This window comes from Trematomus bernacchii, unplaced genomic scaffold (assembly GCF_902827165.1).
Source record: "Trematomus bernacchii unplaced genomic scaffold, fTreBer1.1, whole genome shotgun sequence".
NCBI classification, from domain to species: domain Eukaryota; kingdom Metazoa; phylum Chordata; class Actinopteri; order Perciformes; family Nototheniidae; genus Trematomus; species Trematomus bernacchii.
The window spans coordinates 22703794-22724353 of NW_022988043.1; the positions used below are offsets into that span (position 1 = coordinate 22703794).

The following is a 20560-nucleotide window of genomic DNA, read 5'->3' on the forward strand; positions in this document are numbered from 1 at the left end:
TTATATTGGTTTTTGTGCATGTACATGGTTTGCAAAGGGAAAATGATCTAAGTCCAGGCAAGAGTATTTTTGTTCCATTTATTTCCACATTAAATATACACCAAACAAAGGTACATTAACAGGTTTCTAATTCCTTTGCTGAAGCCTTTCCTATGGCTTTCCATGTTTAATCCTGCATGGATCGGCCGGGTAGAAAACCATATGCCTACTAGTGCTCTGGCTCCCACCACCACCTGTCGCCAATATATACAATTTCACCAGGTGCCCAATTAACCCAGTGCCCAAAGATGCATTACAAATAAAAAGCATAAAACTACTTTAACTAACTTAAATAATATGACTTAATAAAACATTACAAAAACAACAAGAAAATAAATGTTTAACTATTCAATAATATAAATCAAAAATATAGCTCCAACATATTCTTCAAGGGATGGTTCAAGCACTGTGTTGTAGATTAATTCAGTCTGCTAATACATTAGCAGAGGATTACAGATCTTAACTCATCTTTCCTTTTTTACATTTTTGAAATATTATTCCAACTTCCAATCACAGTAGTGTGTACTTTTGATTACTTGCTCTTCTCTAGGTCCATATTTCACATCTTGTTCAGGCATTGGATTGAATCATAACATATCATGTTTTGTGTTGCTTCAATAATGTCAGGATGATCTTGAATGTTGCAAACCACAAATTTACTTAGCAAACTCAACATGTAGTGTTTACTCAGAAAGTCCCAAGTCTAACACTACACTACTAAAAATAAACATTATGATTGACACATTTTCACTTGAGATTATTAATGACTGGATGAACATCTGGTAACCTTTTATAAAATTCAATGGCAATATAACTGAATATGTATAATACAAATATTTGATTGAAGTATCCACCTATAGGTCTTTTACCACAGTGTACTTGAGATTTGTGTTTATATAAATATGTATTTATTTTATTCTAACATGGTGCAATTGTCACGAAACTTCCCACTTGGATTAATAAGTATTGTGATTGATTGATATGATATCAATATATATATATATATATATATATATATATACATATATAGTATACACATCTGTAAATGTAGGGAGATGAATACATTGCAAATGATCAGTGCAGGAATCTCTCTCTCTCTCTCTCTCTCTCTCTCTCTCTCTCTCTCCTCTCTCTCTCTCTCTCTCTCTATCTCTCTCTCTCTCTCTCTCTCTCTCTCTCTCTCTCTCTCTCTCTCTCTCTCCTCTCTCTCTCTCTCTCTCTCTCTCTGTGGGTGTGGGTGTCTCTCTCCCAGAGCTGCTTTCTCCTGCCCCCCCTCCCTGATTCCTCCACCGGCAGCGATGCAGATGGAATACACTGAAGCTAACGTCAGACTCCGCAGAGTTAATTGTAGTAATTAATGTCATACTTCTGTTTCATTTGCGAGGATGGTGTCGCCCACTGAAGCCGGGTAATCAGACTCAGAGGCCGGAGCGGCAGGGAAGGCTATATCTGCTTGGAGTTCAAGCAAGGACTCCTTGGTTAAATATCGGCCTCCGTGCAGGATTCTATTGGGCCAATTGTGGATATTTTAGGGCGTATTTGAACCGGATTCTCTCGGCAGTGGAGGTGGCTTTAGGTGGGCTCGGTTCTTGATGCCCGGAGGGCCGGAGGATCCAACATTAAGCAGCCCAGACTGCGGAGCCCCGGAGTAGGGCTCGAACACCGGGGAGTACAGAAGGTATGTCGGCTCTGAGAAAAACAACCTTTCTGTTCATCGTGTCCGTGTGTGAAACACCGTTTTAATAAGTTTAATTAACGGGATGGTTAAACCACCGACCAGGCTGCTCAACGTCGATCCACATGTTGTTTAATGTTTTGTGTTGGAGGAAGAAGATATCTGGTGGCTAACTGTTAGCCTCGTAGCATTCCATTGTCACAGCCCGTTGGAGCTAGCTATGCTAACAGACTGGCTTGCTGTGAAATAGGAATTCATTCTAACGTTACATTTAACACACACGATCCTTCGTTTGTATTCTCGTTTCTTGGTTGGTTCAATATATGTCTGTGGATTACTGTATGGTGTTTTAGACGCGTCGGATTGCTTTCGTCTTGTTAGCATCTTATGCTAACAGCGGTGTTACCCCATAAAGCAAGGAGAAGCTTCATTAGCAAGTTAGCATTAGCTTCGTTACCTGGTTGCAACACTACAAGGAATCTCAAAATGTCTCCTCTGACTCTGTCATTTTGTCGGAGCAGTTCACTTCACAAAAATAGAAACACGAGGACGTGACCCGGAAAACTCTCCAGTTTATTTCGTTTGATTGTTTTAATTCAGCCATAACATTATAGCATGCGCGTGCGTGTGTAGCATTCACACGGCTCATGGTATGAGGGGTTGTTAGGTTGAGAACCAGACACACCGTGAAAACAGTAAGTTTAAATACTTAATACACATTTTAACCACTTTACAACAGTGTTTAAAGGACATTTACATGTCCAAAATAATCAGCTGTTCTATTAATGGGTTTTTATTTACTTCAACAATAACAAATTGAACAACCCTTTAACAGTATTTGCTAATTACGACACACAATGTGTTAATATATTGTTAATGTTGGATACAATTTAGCAAATGACATTGTGGAGCCGAGGATGGTGTGATGGAGAAGACGCTCATGTTCATAAAAACAAATAGCCCATCTTTATTTGGGGTATTGATAACATATGTTTGGGGATTGGCTAATAGAATAGCTAATGCCTGCTTTACCACTTATTTAGAACCATTGAATTAAAGATATGTGTATTGTCCCCCTTTTTCCAAAGTTGTTAATTGAAATGCCACAGAAGCTTCTTTTATTAAAGGGTTTGTTAATAATCTATGAAACATGCATAACAAATTGAAGTAATGTTCAGTACTGAGACCACTGAGTCCTGGTTAGCAGATTAATTAAGACAAGTCTCAAATAGTGTTGTGATTACTACTATTAGAGACGGTATAGTTAGTATTAGGGCTATAACAAATGTAATATATGTTTTACATTCAAAACCTAAGGCAACAAAAAGTTGTGTTTGGCTCAAATGTTGTTATGGTAGTATGCATTAGAGGTGCCTTTTTAGTACTTTTACAAACATGTTTACTTAATGAGATCTTTGATAAATAATGATCAGTAATGTGAATAGCATGTCTAAGTGCAGCGTTTAAAATCAGGAGATTACATCTATATTATTTCACAATATCCAAAATCTAAGCAATATTTATTATCATATGATATCGATAAAATATTGATATATTGCCCAGTCCCAGCCGAGCATTTTGGATATTAATTTTAAACGTGAACTTCAACATTGTAAATAAAGTTTTTAAACTACTTAGTACAGCCCTAGTAAGTACAGTTCTTTACAGTACACAGCAAATTCTCCATCCTTTTTGTTTAAATGTAGATTTTGAAAGTTATGTAAATGTAATTCCTTTATGTGATTGTGCACTACTTTCTTCACTTTCAGTTCTTTTAAAATGTATCTCCACAGTATATTTGATAATTAGTATGATTGGTGCTCGAGTGCGTGTCAGTTACTTATTGTTGCAGATCTTACGTAAAGAACGTGACTGAAAGTATTCAGTATGTCAGTGAGAGGAGTTCACAGAATATTTCCTGTTTTCCTCTACTTCTGTTTTTGTGTCATAGTGAACGCCAAGCCAAAGTCCATTCACAAATCTGGCAATTAAATGTGACCTTTATCAGCAGCAACACGCCCAGTAAAAGTGATTCCAGACATGTTTTGTATTGTCAGTCAGTTGTTCTTTTCAATGACAAAAACAGACTTTAAGATAAAGACCGTTCCTTTTACTGATTGAAAACACCAGAAGAGTCATTCAGCTGAAGAAAGTAAATGGTCACGTTTATTGGCTATCTGTAAGCTGCTTTACTGTTTGTGTACGGCCAACAATGGTTTATTAGAGGCATCACTCTGGATTGTTACAAGTTGTGAAAGAGACGCTGGTATCGTATTCAGCTTGTGAGTATGCATGTGTCTTAATAGCAAAATATGCTCTTGTAATCACCTGCCATTGTAAGAATTACCACAGAGGTCATTGTGACTATTTTCCAGATGTTTAGACATTCTTTTAGGGTTATCTTCTGACCACCAGATTATGTTGTTCTGATTACAAGATCCATGACCGTTAGCTGCTTCTGTTTCGGTGAATAAGCCGATTCAGAGCGCAGGATGAATCAAATGTCATTGTTAATAAAATAAAATAAGATTTAAATAAGGCTGCAGATTCTAAAATCTAACTTTTTTAAAATTCCACTCGCAGGTGAGGAGCAGAGAAAGCACTAATACGCTTCAGTAAAAGTATAACACTGCAGCATTGTGAGATCTTTTATGTAAGGCTTTATCACCACCATAGTTTCAGTTTGTCGCACAGGTTTCATTCAGACGAAAGCTAAAATATTGGTTTGATGATGAAGGGGAGGATGCTTCATGACACATGGAGTGTTGAATCATCCTCAACCTGAGTGAGTCAAATTTTGCTGCTGGTTTGTTATACAGTTTTATAAAAGATTTAGTTTTAAATAGTTACGTTTTTATTCAAGAATAGATGTTTTACTCTTTGGAAAATCTCTTATCTATTTACTTAGATGTCTATTTAGTATACTAAATTATATTCTAAGACGGGTTTTATACGGGTGCTTAAAAACACATGACATTTCATGTGGTATTACATTTTCCAACATCTGTTCGGTGATGGAAAAGCTTAGATGGCCTAAATTCGGCTTTGAAAGATGCAGGGGAATCATCTGCAAGCTTAACTGTTATGTTTTCTTCACCTTAAAGCATTGAAGTTGAAACTTTTTGGTGATTAAATAAACACTGTTCATTATTGTTTAGCCAAAATATGAATATTTGTTCCTGAAGACAGTGATGGACATGTGGTTATTAGGTTTGTTTAAATGCACATTCATATTTAGATTTTACCCAATGTACCAAAACATTCATCCAAACCTAATGTAAACTTTGACCTTTAACCTTACATTCAAGTCTTATTTCCACATCCAGCAGTTACAGGGCAAAATGATAGTTCATACGAAGTAATTATTTCTCTTTTAGCTCCATTTTTAGTCTCCACCTACTCCTGAAATAAATATCTCTCTTTAGCGGCAAAATGCTGCACTTTTTTCGCTAACTGTGTTTGCGTTATACCTTTTCTCTGAAAACGTCATTATGAGCGCTGAGAGTAAATAGGCCAGTGCTTTTACGTTATATTAGCCTTGCACATCTTCAACAATGTATATGAAAACAAAAAACATCTGAAATACCTGATCCTCTCATAGAAAATGCCGCTCCATACTAAATCAAGCACACCTATACGTTTAGCCAGACACAGCCAGTGTTTGAAATGTTTTGACTTCCCCACGGCAGAGCCGTTACTCCGCTCTGCGACCAGCTCAGTCAGTGGGCTTGGTGAGTGTCCATCAATTGGACCTGGCTGCAGGGGAGTCTGCAACAAACCGACCCTCTTCGAAACCCAGAGCCCTTTTTGTAAACCACGTTGTGAGGGTGTTTGCCTATGATCATTTGTATACATCAAATGTTGTTTATGATGCCGTGGCAGCTGCTCTCCTCAGTGCAGACGTCTGACGAAATGCCCATGAAATCGACACACTGGATAATTCGGACATCCGTGATGCCGTGTAGTGCTGCCAGAGCGCACCGGAACGCCACTTCAAACATTGCACTACCCATAAGGAGCCGTACACATGTCGCAATGTCGCAGTTTTTGCCTGGCTGTGTCTTTAGTTGAAAGCCAAGTGGCGATCTGTCATACTGATCATACAATAAAGCCATCGAAAAGAATATGATACAGTACAGTCGAAGTACTTATGGGTCTCTGTGTGTCATTCAAGCTCGGCTCTGTGTGTATGCGAGTGAGCGAGAAATGTAAAAGTTTTTATATAAAATGTATATATATTATTTTTACAATACCTATTGCAGTAAAAAGCTGCATTTGAAGCGATGTGTGTATGTTGCAATAAAAGCTGTGAATTAATTACATTCTACTAACCCCCGTGGTCCAAGCGAACCCCTGTGTTTTCTTTCCTGTTGTAGGAGGAAATATCCAGAATGATTTCCAGATTGTCACTTAAATGTTTGTTGTCTGTTCTTCATATGTTTATGTCAGCTGTTAGTTTTGACAGCATAGATTTTTATAATTAATCAGAAGATGTGTCTGTTAGTCTGAGTATTTGTTGATTCCGGTATTTGTTTGTTTGGTCTTCAGATTCCAATCACCACTGTCTGCATACAGTGCTGTGTTTGTTATCATGTGATATATTGCGTGTGTTTTAATGTGCATTTTAATGTGTGTGTGTGTTACCGTGTAAGTAATGCTGTCCTGCTTCCTCTCAGGTGACTCGTCCCGGTGTCAGACTCAAACACTGAAGCGTTTTAATTTCACAATGTTTCAACAGGAAACTTTGGTCAAACTTTCACGTATTATTGATCACATCCTAGATCAGAAGCAAACTCTCTCGACTGAGTCAGAGTCACGGATAATGTTGTTAAAAGGGACAAACAAACTAGTGAAAGTGGAGAAAGTGCACACTACTTCAATACTGCACTCACATATGAGTGTTGCATAGTGATGTCATTATGTTACAGAAGCAGGAGTCCAATGGAAGCGTTTCAGGCGGGGGAGTGTGGTAGAGAAACTCCCTCTGGAGAAAACAAATCGAGATTTTAGCCTTTGCAGACCATTTACATGCACACAAACCTATACAACACACTACAGTAAAAGGAAACTCAAAAAAGCTGAATATGGCCTCTTATATAAATAAGTCTGAAGCGGTTAAACTAGTGTGTGAAAGCGGCTGATAAACTATTCCAGATTGTTAGGAGAGTGGAGCCTCACAGGCAGTCTATGAACGCTGAATGTTATAAAGTATGACACTACTGACAATCATTTCAACGACACATTTATATCATAAAGGAGTCACTTCATATATTACAGGGTGTCCGCGGGGTCTTAAAAAGTATTAAAAGTTGATAAATCAATTTAGCGAAAATTAAGGCTATTAAAAAGTATTAAACGGCATTTTCCAAGGTATTACATTTTGTAGCTTGTTTCCAATAAGTATATAAATTGTCCAAAGAGGTTGTATTCTACGGTCTGCCTGAATGTAATCATTGCGTAGGTGTGTAGTGTGATTCTGTGTAGTTTATTTATGGCATCCCGTTGGGTTTGACGTCATCTGAACAGGACATCGCTCGCTCACTGCTTGATAGTGCGCGAAGGTCCGTTTACGCCGGTTGTTAAACAACATCGTTATGGGGAAATGCAATGTGTCCAAATGGTTGGAAGATAAGGAGGAAGGACAATCAATACTGTATATAGTCAATGTGAGGTAAAGTGTGTCGCCAATGTAACCGGTTAAAACTCCAAGTGGCGATGAGGTCTTAAAATGTATGGAAAGGGTCTTAAAAAAGGTCTTGAAAGGTTTTACATTTGACTTCAGGATTCCTGCATATACCCTGATTTACTATTAATTGCTTATAAAATAAAAGTGAAAAGAACAAATTCATCAAGAACCAAAACTGGAGTCAGAAGTGATCAGATCTAACCCACATGTGAACCTCCTTCTGGGAGTTCAATAGCGATAGATGTATTCTGAAGTCCCAGTATCAAAAATACTCAGTAAGAGCTTACAGTCTTGCATTTAAATTGTAACTTCAGTTATAGTACTGAAGACTGAAATGATTCATAGTTAAAATGTTCATTATGCAGAATGAGCCATGTCAGTGTCGCTATTATTGGATCATTTTTGACCATGCATTAAATGTAGAGGGTACTTAAATGTTGAAGGTGGTCAATAACCAAATCAAATGTTTTATGTTCAAAATATTCAGAAGAATACAGTAAACAAAGGGCCCAGATGTGTTTTGATATTTTAAATAGTGAAAGTAATGTATCAGTTGAAACCCAATTATATGTTCCCCCATTATTTCCAGGTCAATACACAAGACGAGTTTTTTTTTTTCTCCATGTATGGCTGAACTCAAAAGGAACAATATTAGATGGATTATTTATTTCTTCTTTTTAGTCACCTACAAATCACTTATTTGATGGGAAATGTAGTTCACCTAATGAATTCCCTGTGTCTGCCTGTCTGTCTCCAGGAGTTAGTCTGTCTGATTGGACTCCGTCGGGCCACCAGGCCCCCCCCCCACCATGAACCCTATGAACCAGATGAAGGCGGGACTGGCCAACAACCCACACAGGTAGACAAACGGGCACAAACATATTATTACAATATGAGGTTGTTTGAAAATCAATAATCCAGTCGAAGGCTTTGTTTATAATGTTGCATTAGAAAAAGTGACCACATAAAAATAAATTGTACCGACCTTTTATGGTTTTATACATCACTTAATGTGTGGAGCTTTAAAGAAGACATATTCTATCATGTTCAGGTGTATATCAGTATTTTGTGTCTCTACATGTCTCCATGCTGTAATGTTCAAAAAGCTCTTTATTTTTCTCATACTGCCTGTGCTGCAGCACCTCTTTTCACCCTCTGTCTGAAACCAGAGCCCAGTCTGCTCTGATTGGTTAGCTGGCCGGCTCTGTTGTGAATGGTAAACCGCTTAGAGATGTCGCCCCTTACAATCACGTACAATGTGTTGTAGCGCTAGCCAATAGAAGTGCAAGTGTTACCTGGTGATGTCAATATGTTGCAATAAGCATTTCACAAAATGAGACATTATTTCCTCAGTCATCATTTTAAAGCGCACAGCTGCACCAGCTTACATTGTTTGGTTGTTGCATACGTAGCCTTAAGTGTTCTTAATAATTTATATAAAAAAATACTTATAATGTAATTGCAATACGATTAACAATATTTGAGGTATTTTCGAAGCAGATGTGTACCAAACAAATATGCATATTAAGTCCGTAGTAAAGAATTTGTAGGCCAGTACATCTCTGCAGCGCCGTAATTCTTAATTCAATATTATATTTAACACAAATTCAGTCTTTAAATGAGAAAGGTCCACTCACATCCTCTCTCTGTGTTTGTTTACAGTGACGGTTCGTACCCTTATGACCCCTCCGGCTGGCAGCAGCCCAACAATCAGCCGACAGGATCCCTCTCCGTGGTAACCACAGTCTGGGAAGTGACCAATCCCTCAGCCAGCCAGGTATCATCAAAAGACAACATTGGAATAATGACTTATAATTTCCACAGATGTAAATGAATCAAAAAACAAACAAAAAAGGTTAACTATGGAAGAAGACATATCGGATTAAACATTTGTGTTTTTCTTTGTCTGCCAGGGCATGGGAGGAGGAGTAATGGGGCCCGGGGGCAACCCAGGCGGGGGTCCCATGATGCAGGGCCCTGGGGGTCCGGGCATGGGCGGTGGGCCAGGAGGCTACATGGGTCAGCAGGGCTATGGAGAGCCCAGCAAAGGCTACATGAACCAGGGCATGTACGGCCGGAACACTGGCGGCTACGCTGGAGGACCGGGGGGGTACGCAGGGAGGTGGGTTTCTCTCAACAGAATTCATTAAATATGGAGAGTAACATTTCCAAAATATATATTTGACAGTTATTTCAAATGTCGCTGTCAGTTTTCAGTTCTCTATAATGTTAAAAATGAAAGTGTTCTTTAATGTCTGTTTTTTTGGTACTTACTCTGTATATCCCCCACAGTTAGTACCATATTATATAGTTCTTAGCAAGTAGCACCCTCTTTAAGAAATAGAATAGTTAAACTCTAGTTATGATTTCAAAAAGATTCATAGCATAAATACTGACAGTATTTACATGATTTGTTTTATGTATAATTGTACATACTTTCACTCTGAAGAAAGTAAAACAAACACTAATGTAATCATATCAAATATGAAACATGACTGACATCTCTCGCCAGTTACCCGTCGAACCCCGGCGGCTCCAGAGGCTCTGCTGACTTCTCGCAGGCTGCTGCCGCCGCCGCCGTTGCTGCTGCTGCTGCTACGGCAACTGCCACCGCCACGGCAACGGTAGCCGCCATCCAGGAGAAACAAAACCAGGATATGAACTATGGACAGGTAAAAGGAGGAAAATATAGGGGGTCACTTCCTATGATTCACAGATACACCTGCTGCTGATTGGCTGTCAAATATTTCAGATGTCCTCATGGCTAATTGGTTTTGAAGTAGTGGAATATTTATTCATGTCCAATCACATGACACCGTCCAGATGTTGGCTGCTGATATGTTATTTAATAGTTGTGTTATTATAAATGTTTGCATCACACAAATCAGAAACAATCCCACACAGCCACCACTGGAAACTATTTCTATAAACACTATACAATTAAAAGCATTAGCGTAGTTTTGTATTTATCTTCAACTATGCCGAAATATCAGATTTGAAACCACTAATTAGACATGAATAAACATTAACATTCAAATCTTTATTTAGAATGAAATGACAACGTAATGACTGAAGCCCTGAAGTAGGGATGCCCTGATCAAGTTAGGTTTCCTCTGAACCGAGCTGATGCCTTTTTTTTTCTTTTTTTTAACAAAACAATAAAGTATTAAATAACAATCCCTCTGTAAAACCTTTGGAATGTTCCCTCCTTTTTAAAGGTTTGCAGACTAAATGACTGACAAAAGATAAATTGTCTCAATCTAGCTCAATAAAGCTGATACGATAACTTTTCTATTGCCTTCAGTTCCTCGGTTCTCTACACTACTCTGTACCCTCATCAATATGATACCAAGTACTCATGCTATTATTTTGTTTGTTTTTCAGATGGGAGGGCCGGGTTATAACAACCAGTTCATGTCCCACTCCGGCCCCCGCGGCCCACCTGGTATGGCCCCTGGAGGTATGGGCCACGGGCCAGGACCGAATAGGGGCCCTCCTTCCATGGGCCCCATGTATGGACCTGGGGGCGGCTCCCAGAGGGTCCCTCAACACCCAAACTATGGCCCTGGACCACAGCAGGGTCACCTGAGACCCCCACAGGGCCTCAAACGGCCCTACAACTCCGAGGTAAGATCAGGAGGTTTAATCAGGGTCAACACTTCATCAGAGTAAACACAGACAAAGCTAGATTTGATGGAGTTACAATAGATTATTTGTGTTTGTTTATTTTACATTATCATGAATGATCAGAATGGGTATCTATGATATCTGATAATCACAATGAACCACATCAGAATACATTTTCAGTTAATATATTAACACAACATTGTTTTTTAAGCAAACTTTTGAAATGTACTGTTTTCTGTTTCATATTTGATTACATTTTGGGTAACATGACCCTTCCCTCTATTGCCTGTCGTGTTTGATAGTTATTTTGAGAAAACTGCGGTATAAACCTTTTCGGATAATATTTGTGGTAAGTGCGTCACTGTAATATTTCTGGCAAAATGTAACGATAGTGAAGAGATACAGAATGTCAATGTCCAGCCAGCTGGAAATCATACAGGGCTAAGTTATCAGATCACCTAATAACTAATTATGATGAGATACTTACAAATTCGAATGACTTACACAATCTTTTTCCATCAACATTATTGTACAAAATAAAAAAACATTTCATACATACCTCCTTCTTGTTCCTCAGTCGTTCCCAGGAATGTCTCAGCAGTATGTTGGTCCCAATGTGCACGTGATGTCCGGTCCTGGCGGTGGCGGTGGTTCCATTCCAGGTTCAGGTGGAGGTGCTCATGCGGGACCCGGTCCATACTCTGGCCAAAATATGCAGTACCATCCAGGTATGATGTGAGCAGGAGCAAAGCTTCCGCTGTGTTTTGTTATTTTTCCACTATAGTTTGAAACAAAACAATTGGGAAACTTAAGTTTTGGTATGCAATCACCAAAATATTTTAATCGATTTTTGAGTAGTAAGAAATGGTCAAATCTATGCGCAACAAAGGGTATCAACCCAAAAATTACAACAACTACTGAAATAATAGCACATTTGAATGGCCATCATACACTTCCATCACACTTTACGAGACTCACTCTAAGATTTGTCTCCACACCCGCAGCAGAGTTTCCGTTAGAATTTTTTTTTGCCGGTCAAAGGTCAAACCGTTAAAGTTGAAATCTTCCGGACAAAATGAGAAAAGTGCCGGTCAAAGGTGGTCTTTGTTATTTATTGAGCTCTAAAACAAATTGATATGATTCGATATTAAACAAACTAATTATAGTAGATTAACTACATTATTCAAAAGTGTACAGTAATTTATAATGACACGGGAATAATAAACGGAGCGCTCTCTCCCTCTCCTGACAGCCCGCCAGTATCATGCAGATCGCGGATCCAGTAATGAGTGACCCGACAGTAAAACTAAACATATCTATAACTAGTTTAGGTAGTTTGAGAGGTAATTAAAATAGCTACGTGTGATATTCTAACCTGAAGTGTGTGTTTTGCTCCGCTCACCGCTGCAGGTGATCATGCAGAGCTGCGTGTCGACTCGTCAGCAGCAGCTGATCTCTCTCCCGTCAGATTAGACTTTACTCGCGTTTATCTCCATATCGATCAGATCCAGCTAGTTCTAGCTAATGATATGACTACCTGCTTATTAAAAGACACCTAAACAATAAGCGTCGCTATGCAACCGGGTGAGGCCACAAAATATAGCGCAGCATTATGCATTTGTTTACATGCCCACCGGAACCCCGAGGCAAACCCTTTTCCCAGCTCCATGAATTTAAAGTTGTTGTTTTGTGTTTTCTGATCTTTTCTTTCTGTTTACCTGAAGGTCTTGGTGGTCCAGGCCCCGCCCCTCAGCGATCCAGCTCCTCCCCTTCATATCAGACCCATAAAATGCCCCTCCCACAGTACCCCCCCTCTGGACCCCCAAACTCACAGTACTACAAGGTGAGGAGAGAGTGTGTGTGTGTGTTTCATGTATTTCATATATTTGAATATAATGAGGTAAATACCACATCAGTTGCAAAGATTTGGGTCCAATTTGGAAGTTTAAAACCAAACAAATATGGTTCTAGAACTGCAGATGGGTAGGGTGTCCCTCAACTTGGGCCCCCAAGCAGACATGCAACACCATAATAAGAATACTGTACTGAAAATAGTTTCCTCCAATACAAGAATACACTCTTTTTATTGTGTACTTCAGTATATGGATTTAGAGGACCCACAGTATTTTCAACAAATCATGTGTGTACCTACCTTACTGTCAAAAAGAAGAAAACAAGCAATATGTACAAACCTAAAGACTCCAGATTAAATGATAAGGTAGGCTTACAGAATAGTAGTTTACAAGGCTGTTTGGGTTGAATATATGAAAACACTGAATATAAAAAAGAAAATATATTTCAAGGAGAGTAGGCTATATGAAAAACCAAAAGGCTAATTCAGGCAGCACTTCTACTTAATCCAATTTCTACCCAGAAAGAGCATTCTTTGAACTCGAGGCCATGACAACGAACTGGAAGACTAGCTCTGGTGGCTCTAGCAACTCCTTGTACTTGGCATTGGAGACTTGTGAAGATGAAATGAATTGACATACTGTAATCCTGCTGGTAATTCCCATTTTAAGAAATGTAATAGTAATCTGATAACATATTTTTGTATCTTATTGTGAGGGAATACAGTTACCTTTTTTGTGTCCTGTTTAAGTATTCCCATTAAATCCGTTACTCCCAAAGCCTGTTGCCAATGAGCCAAATGCACACATTCACTTGACCTCCGTGCTCAGTTTCCTCTACAAAGGAGGGGGACATTTGTTGGGACGGACAGAGTGACATTTAGCGTAAAAACATTAACATGTGTTGTTGTTTTGGTCTGTGTTTTTCTGCAGCAGGAGCAGTTTAATGGTCAGGGTGGAGGTTTGAGTGCTCTGAACACAGGAGGTCCCGGCGGGGTGTACAACTCCTTCAATCAACCACCTGGGGTAAAATGCAGTGTGTGTGTGTGTGTGTGTGGCTGAGTGCTTTACTGTAGCATTTCCATTTTCCTCTATAAACTGATACTCTAATAGGGTAAGCCAATACGCTGCAGGGGGAGTTCTAAAAATAGTGCGAGTCACCGCTTAATAAATAAATACTTTTTTCTTACCTGAATACAGAAAATAAAATGCTTAACATGCATTTATAAGCTTAACATTACATTTATAAATACATGTTTTTATTGCCAAAATTATTTATTTGAATTTTTAACATAACAATACAAAAATAAGAGAAATAATAACAAACATGCTTAATCTGTAAAATACAAGGCAGTCTTTTGAAAACATTATGCAGTAAAGAAAAGACACACAATTACACAGTATTGGGAACTGCACCGGCAATGCATCTATTCATCCTCTTGACATAATTACTCTGTAGCTATGTTAGTTTGACAATAAAGAACCTTGAACCTTGAACATTAGATACATTAAGATCCTTTACATAATCAATGAAGGGCCTCCGTACAATCTCAAACACATGCTGTTTAGCTCTTGATATATAAGATATCTTCACATGCTGCAGGATCTCCGCCCCATGTAGCGCATGTTATAAGGATCGGTGAAAGAAATCCAACATTCAGAGTGCATTTTCTATTTCTGAAGTGTTTCAAAACTTCTGATCTCTTGTCTGAAGTGTTCCTGGTGATTCAGGCGCCGTTTACACGAGGAGAAAACTGCTTGTATCTGCATAGTTTCGCGTGCGTATAGCCCTATTATTTACACGAGGCCGATAGAAACTGACCCCACAAACGATAACGGGTCCCAAGGTGGATAGATTTGCAAACGAAACGCTCTGGGGGGGTCAACCGAGTCCGTGTAATCACCTCTATACGAATATTTCCTGAAAAAATAGCGATAGCCCCGCCTCTCCTGCTCACTGCTGTAGCAACTATCAAAAATAGCTGTGTTAATTAAACGCACAAGGGGTTCTTGAATGAAATAATATTATAAAAGGCAAACCAGAATTGTTAACGCCCAATATACTCCTTAAACAAAATAAACAGAGTCAGATTTCATGCATTGATCCATTATATTGACAAAGGAGCGATCTCACCCGGTGTTTGTAGAGAATATCTCTCTTTCTGAGCGCGTCCTCTCCACGGAGACGTGCTTCTTGGTCGGTCGATGCAATATCCACAGATTCGGTTTCTTTCAGTTAACTTCCCCGTTGCATTTATCCATATATTTACATGCTGAGGAAATTACTATATCCCGCTGAATAACAGCAATCACCACACACACTTCCTCCTGTCAGTAGCTACTGCTAGTGCTACTGCTACTGACCATGCTACAGATGTTAGTGCAAAATCTACAGCTCCTCTACCACAACCATCAGTAACAAGTGGACATGGAGAATTACATGAACTACATGTTGCTAAATCCACCGCGGGGCTTAAACAGAAGGGTAGCCATGGCAACATTGCTGCAGGGCTGCTCTTCTTCGCTGCTTTTGGTGTATTTTGGCGGAAGTTACAGCGCCACTTACAGTCCCGGCATATGTACTACAGCGTTTCCAGCGGCCTCGTTTGAACAGACACGTTAAATGAAACGAATGCATGTGAACGGAAGACTTTTTTGAATACGCATACTGTGCATAAACGCAAACGTTCCCGTGTGAGCGGGGCCTCAGTCTCCGTGTGTCAACAGTCTCTGCGTCAGAACAAAGTGAACTCTTCTCTCCAAGGCAAACACTTACCTTTTTTAAATCGCGCTGTTCATAGACAGTTTGGGTTGTATCGCAGCAGTGTTTTATATCAATTTTGGGGATGAATTGTTCCAAGAGGCCAAATTGACATCGGTATATACATTGACCAAACTCAATGTTCTATCTATTATTTTTAACAATTGATGACTGATACTTCAAAGACTGAATGTTATAACAACCATATCGCCCAGTTACATTCGACACAAACACCACATTTGAAACTAATTGGTTTCAGACAGAGAATAACGGGAAGTTTTCTTCCTCCTTTCAGTTCTGCCAACGTGGCAGCCATGCAGCTAAAATGAACTGCTTCTTGCCTGTTTGATTCACTGTGGAGATCATTACTTTGGCTAATGGTTAACATGTTGACTCTATGGTTACTAGTGCTATTCTGTCTGTGACCATCATTTATATTAAAATACATTCTCTGTGTCTCTCAGCCGGGTAGAGGCCTGCCTGGTTATCCCTCCTCTCCGGTTCCTGGGAACCCGACTCCTCCCATCACCCCCAGCAGCTCAATGGCCCCGCCCTACATGTCTCCAGGCAACAGTGATGTCAAGCCGCCTCCCTCCTCCTTCCTGCCAGATATCAAACCCAACATGGCCGGTCTGCCGCCTCCTCCTCCTACAGGTACATACACACACAACAGAGTTCATGAAAACACTGAGATTGATGCATATTATGCCAAAAATAATAACTGAATCCATTATTTTTTCATATCATAAATCTAAAATGTTTACTTTTAAGAAATGCTGGAAACATTTATAAATCCTCACGAATAACAACTTTGTAGAGATTCCCTCTCCCAGAGTCGTCAGACCAGATAAAAATAGTGTGTAAAGAATCGACATGTAATGAAATTACAGCATAGACAATCAGGATGAAAAAAAATATAGATGGATAGTAAATATCGATGAGATTAATGGATCTAGAAAGATGTCGAGCAGCTTCCAGGTGTTGCAGAGCAACCAAGCCTGAGCCATACCACCTCCTCTCCACCATGTAACTTGGGAATAAGGCGCTTTCACACCAGAGTACTTTTCCCGGGAATAATTCCGATATTTCCTGGGATTTTGCGTTCACACCAAAAAGATCTGGAACTAGAACTTTTTTTGCGAACCGTTTCACCCCTTTTTAGTGCCTGCTAGAGAGCAGGGACTTTCCTGGGGAGAAAAAGGTTCCAATTTCTGATTGGCTGGGGGAATTGCAAATCACGCCCCGTAAAACTCTGAAATGTTTTGTGAAGCCACCATTGTATTTGCTGGCATTAGCATTAGCATTAGCCCAGCGCACCAACGGAGAGAGAATAACTTATGGCAACACAAAAAAAAACATGGGAGTGATGAGGAGGTGTCGGCGTTCTGGCGATTTACTCGGAAGGCTTCAGTAGAAGCTGCTGGGAGTCCCAGCAGCTTCTACTGAAGCCAGTTCCCAGCTCCGGGGACTTCCGGCCGGGGACTCTGGGTGGCAGTATACGCCGTGAAGTTGTTTGCGGCCTGCCAGTAAACCCAAAGCAGAAGAAGAAGAAGTGACGTCAGCAGCTTCATTTGCCTAATCCTCCCCCAGGGACTTATTCCGGTGTGAACGCGATCTACTAGATAGTTCCGGAACTAAAGATTTCCGGGAACTAAGTTCCTGGAACTTTTCCTGGGAAAAGTACTAAAAATTACTAAACAAACACACAGGAAGCATTCACACACTGGTGTGGTCGTCTTTCAAATGTTATAAAGGTTCTTTGTCTTGCATCGGCCCCCGCAAACACCCGCCGTTGCGAGGCTCCGGCGGGTCAAGCACAGCGCCGCTGTGAAAGTCCACCGCCGTTGTGAAAGTCCACCGCCGTTGTGAGTCTCCGACTGTAACAGTCCACTACCGCCCGCGAGGACCCAGGTTCGATTCCGGCCTGAGGTCCAAAAAATAAAAAATAATAATCTCCCGTTCATCGCGTCCATTCGCAACCCACCTATCACATCTCTGCGCCCCACCAGTGAGGCGCGCCCCACACGTTGAGAAACGCTGTGTTAGACTACCATTCATTTTTATTCTAGCTGTGGGATTTTGATAGATAGTTTCAATGCACTTAATTGAGTCCTTATTGAATCCAAACCGCTCCAGTACTAGATAGAGAAAGTTCCAGTTCACGCTATCAAAAGCCTTTTCAGCATCTAGACTTACCAAAAGAGCACTAGTTTTTTCGTTTGTATTGAGTTAATAATTTGCAGAGTCCTCCTAATATTGTCTTGTGTTTGATGGCCCACAATAAAACCAGTTTGATCTTCATCTATTAAATCAGTCATAAATGTCTCATATCTCTTCGCTAAAATAGATGTATAAATCTTGTAGTCTACATTGAGAACAGATATGGGTCTGAAGTTGCTACAGTATTCTGTGTCTTTCCCCTCTTTGGGAATAACAGAGATTATGGCCTCCTTCAACGAGGGTGGTAGCTGCCCCTCTCTAAGAGTGAGTGGTGGTTTTACAGGAAGTGTGCATGTGTCTGAGCTGATTTTGACTTCCTGTTACAGGTAACCCTAGCGACGACCTGCGGCTGACCTTCCCGGTGCGCGACGGCGTGGTCCTAGAGCCCTTCAGATTAGAGCACAACCTGGCTGTCAGTAACCACGTCTTCCAGCTCAGAGACTCCGTCTACAAGACTCTCATTATGAGGTACACACACACACACACACACACACACACACACACACACTCACACTCACACTCACACTCACACTCACACAGACACACAGTGTAGCATTGAAGCATGGTTCAAATATCTAGCTAGCAGCTAGTGTGCTATTTCTGCTATGACAGTAAAGAGCCCCCTATCGTATGTTATTTAAAAAAAAAAAAAAAAAGATTTCCACCGAGGCAAAAATATACACAATAACACCAATGTGCGTAAACGGTGAGGGTGCCTATGCAATGTTTTCTTATTTTCTCACTTTTTAATTAATCCCAAAAACTATAGGTCTAACTATAACCCTTTCTCACAGACCATGGCTATATTATTATTGACACCCCAGTCAGTCATGTTGAGCTGAGGTGAGGTCAGCTCAACATGAATGAGTCATTATCGCCTCTCGAAGTACAAATGGTATTGCAAGAAAGGACAGCCCTGGGCTAGTCAGTTAGCATGCTAATTCAGTTCCATGCAAATCAATACATAGACGTCTTTGGCGAAAGCTCAAAACAGTACATACTTTATATGCTGTCGATGCAAGTTCCTTTTGAATGATATAAACTAAAATGATAACTATATTTTACTCCTTTTTATACTACACTGGTCAGAAAGTGTGCAGAACATAGTTATTACTTTTGAGGCGATTGAAATTTGCTTTCCTATGCTTTGACAAGAAAGAGCGGATAAAGTATTACGTTGTTACATTTACTTTGGGAACTCCACTGTTTGTTATTGTTGTTAGTGAAACCTAACTTCAGTGAGTACTCAATGGCAACAGTACACAATAAAGTGGCAGCCACTCTGATCAACCCTCTACATTGATTGAAACAGTTTAAATCTCAATAAAACATTTGAATATTTTTTGTAATTATATTTTGTATTATTAATATAGCAAAGGGAACTAATGTTATCAAATGCATGTAGTAAATTAAATGAACATTGTGTCCCTCTGAGATGTAGAAGGTAGCATAACATTAAGGGGCGGTGGTGGCAAAGTCCATAGTCCATAGGCTGCCAACTGCAGTTGTCCCATAGGGACTTGGCTTGACAACTGCCAACTGTTACAGAGGTGTCCCTGAGCAAGGCACCGTTCCCTACACTGCTCCCCGTGCGCCATACATGATGGCAGCCCACTGCTCCTAACACTTCAGAGACCACAAAAATGTCCCAAATTGGAATCAATAAAATACTATCTTATCTTATCTTAAACTAGTCAGGTAAAGCACAAGTACCGCAGAATTGTACATATATTGAGTGTTTGTTCCGAAAGATAAATATGTGTTTGTGTTTGTGTGCGTGTCAGACCGGACCTGGAGCTCCAGTTTAAGTGTTACCACCACGAGGATCGACAGATGAACACCAACTGGCCTGCCTCCGTCCAGGTCCAACCTCCACCCTTCTTTTATCTCCACGCTTTTCTTCTTAACCCTAATTACTATTATTTGGTTTTAAATGTAGACGCATACAAGAAAATGTTAACTTTGTAAAAAGACTGTGTTAAAGCTGATGTAGCAGAAGATAAGCAGTACAAATACAAAAGCATTAAGGACAAAGATAAGGTCCCCTGTTCAAAGAAAGCAATCCTTGCCTGAAAATATTTGTAGTAGGCCACATTGTGGAGCTAGCTTGCTACCTCAACAAACAGCCTATTATTTATATTTATTTAACCTTGTAGTAGCCCTCACCTTAGAGTGCCTAGTGCTCCTTTTAACATTGCTTTTAAAGAGTTTTATACACCCTTTTTAACAGCAGATTTCAAAAAATGCAAACCAAAGACACACGTCTGCCTTAAACACACAAAGATCTGAAATAAAAATAGAACCAAATTGCTACATTTCCCCAAGAATAAAAATGTACGTCCTGGTGTAACTATCCTACATTTTTAGAATCTGGTCCTGATGTGGTCTGTTGGAAGAAATTATCCTTTCTATCCTAAATAATGTCAATCTTAAATTGTAGGTATTGTGGTTTCAGACACAGTTCCTACCAGCACTGATTAGAATCATAAAGAACATGTCATAGGAGGATACACCTGAAGGCTCTTTCATTTAAATGTAAAGTTAAACGGCAGAAACTTCTGTAAAGTGTGGTTCGATATCTAAACTGATAGCTATAAGAAACAGACATAGCATAATTAATCTAGAGAGGGAGCAAGAAAGATAAAATAAATACAAATGTCCATAAAAGTTTGGCTTCACAGTTAGATACATGTTAAAGTGAG

General features: G+C 39.8%; 1 protein-coding gene across 2 annotated transcripts in view; it reads left to right on the plus strand.

The window, feature by feature from the left end:
* The first annotated feature begins 1282 nt into the window (after positions 1-1282).
* Positions 1283-20560, plus strand: part of LOC117472637 (zinc finger MIZ domain-containing protein 2-like) — a 33726-nt gene continuing 14448 nt past the window's right edge. For both annotated transcript variants that reach the window (XM_034117942.1, XM_034117943.1), the window contains exons 1-12: positions 1283-1717; positions 8158-8259; positions 9063-9177; positions 9314-9522; positions 9913-10072; positions 10785-11027; positions 11605-11755; positions 12752-12870; positions 13811-13903; positions 16103-16292; positions 18185-18326; positions 19643-19721. In XM_034117942.1, coding sequence (XP_033973833.1) covers positions 8210-8259; positions 9063-9177; positions 9314-9522; positions 9913-10072; positions 10785-11027; positions 11605-11755; positions 12752-12870; positions 13811-13903; positions 16103-16292; positions 18185-18326; positions 19643-19721 — 1551 coding nt within the window. In that variant the 5' untranslated portion in view covers positions 1283-1717; positions 8158-8209. The remainder of the gene's footprint in view (positions 1718-8157; positions 8260-9062; positions 9178-9313; positions 9523-9912; positions 10073-10784; positions 11028-11604; positions 11756-12751; positions 12871-13810; positions 13904-16102; positions 16293-18184; positions 18327-19642; positions 19722-20560) is intronic.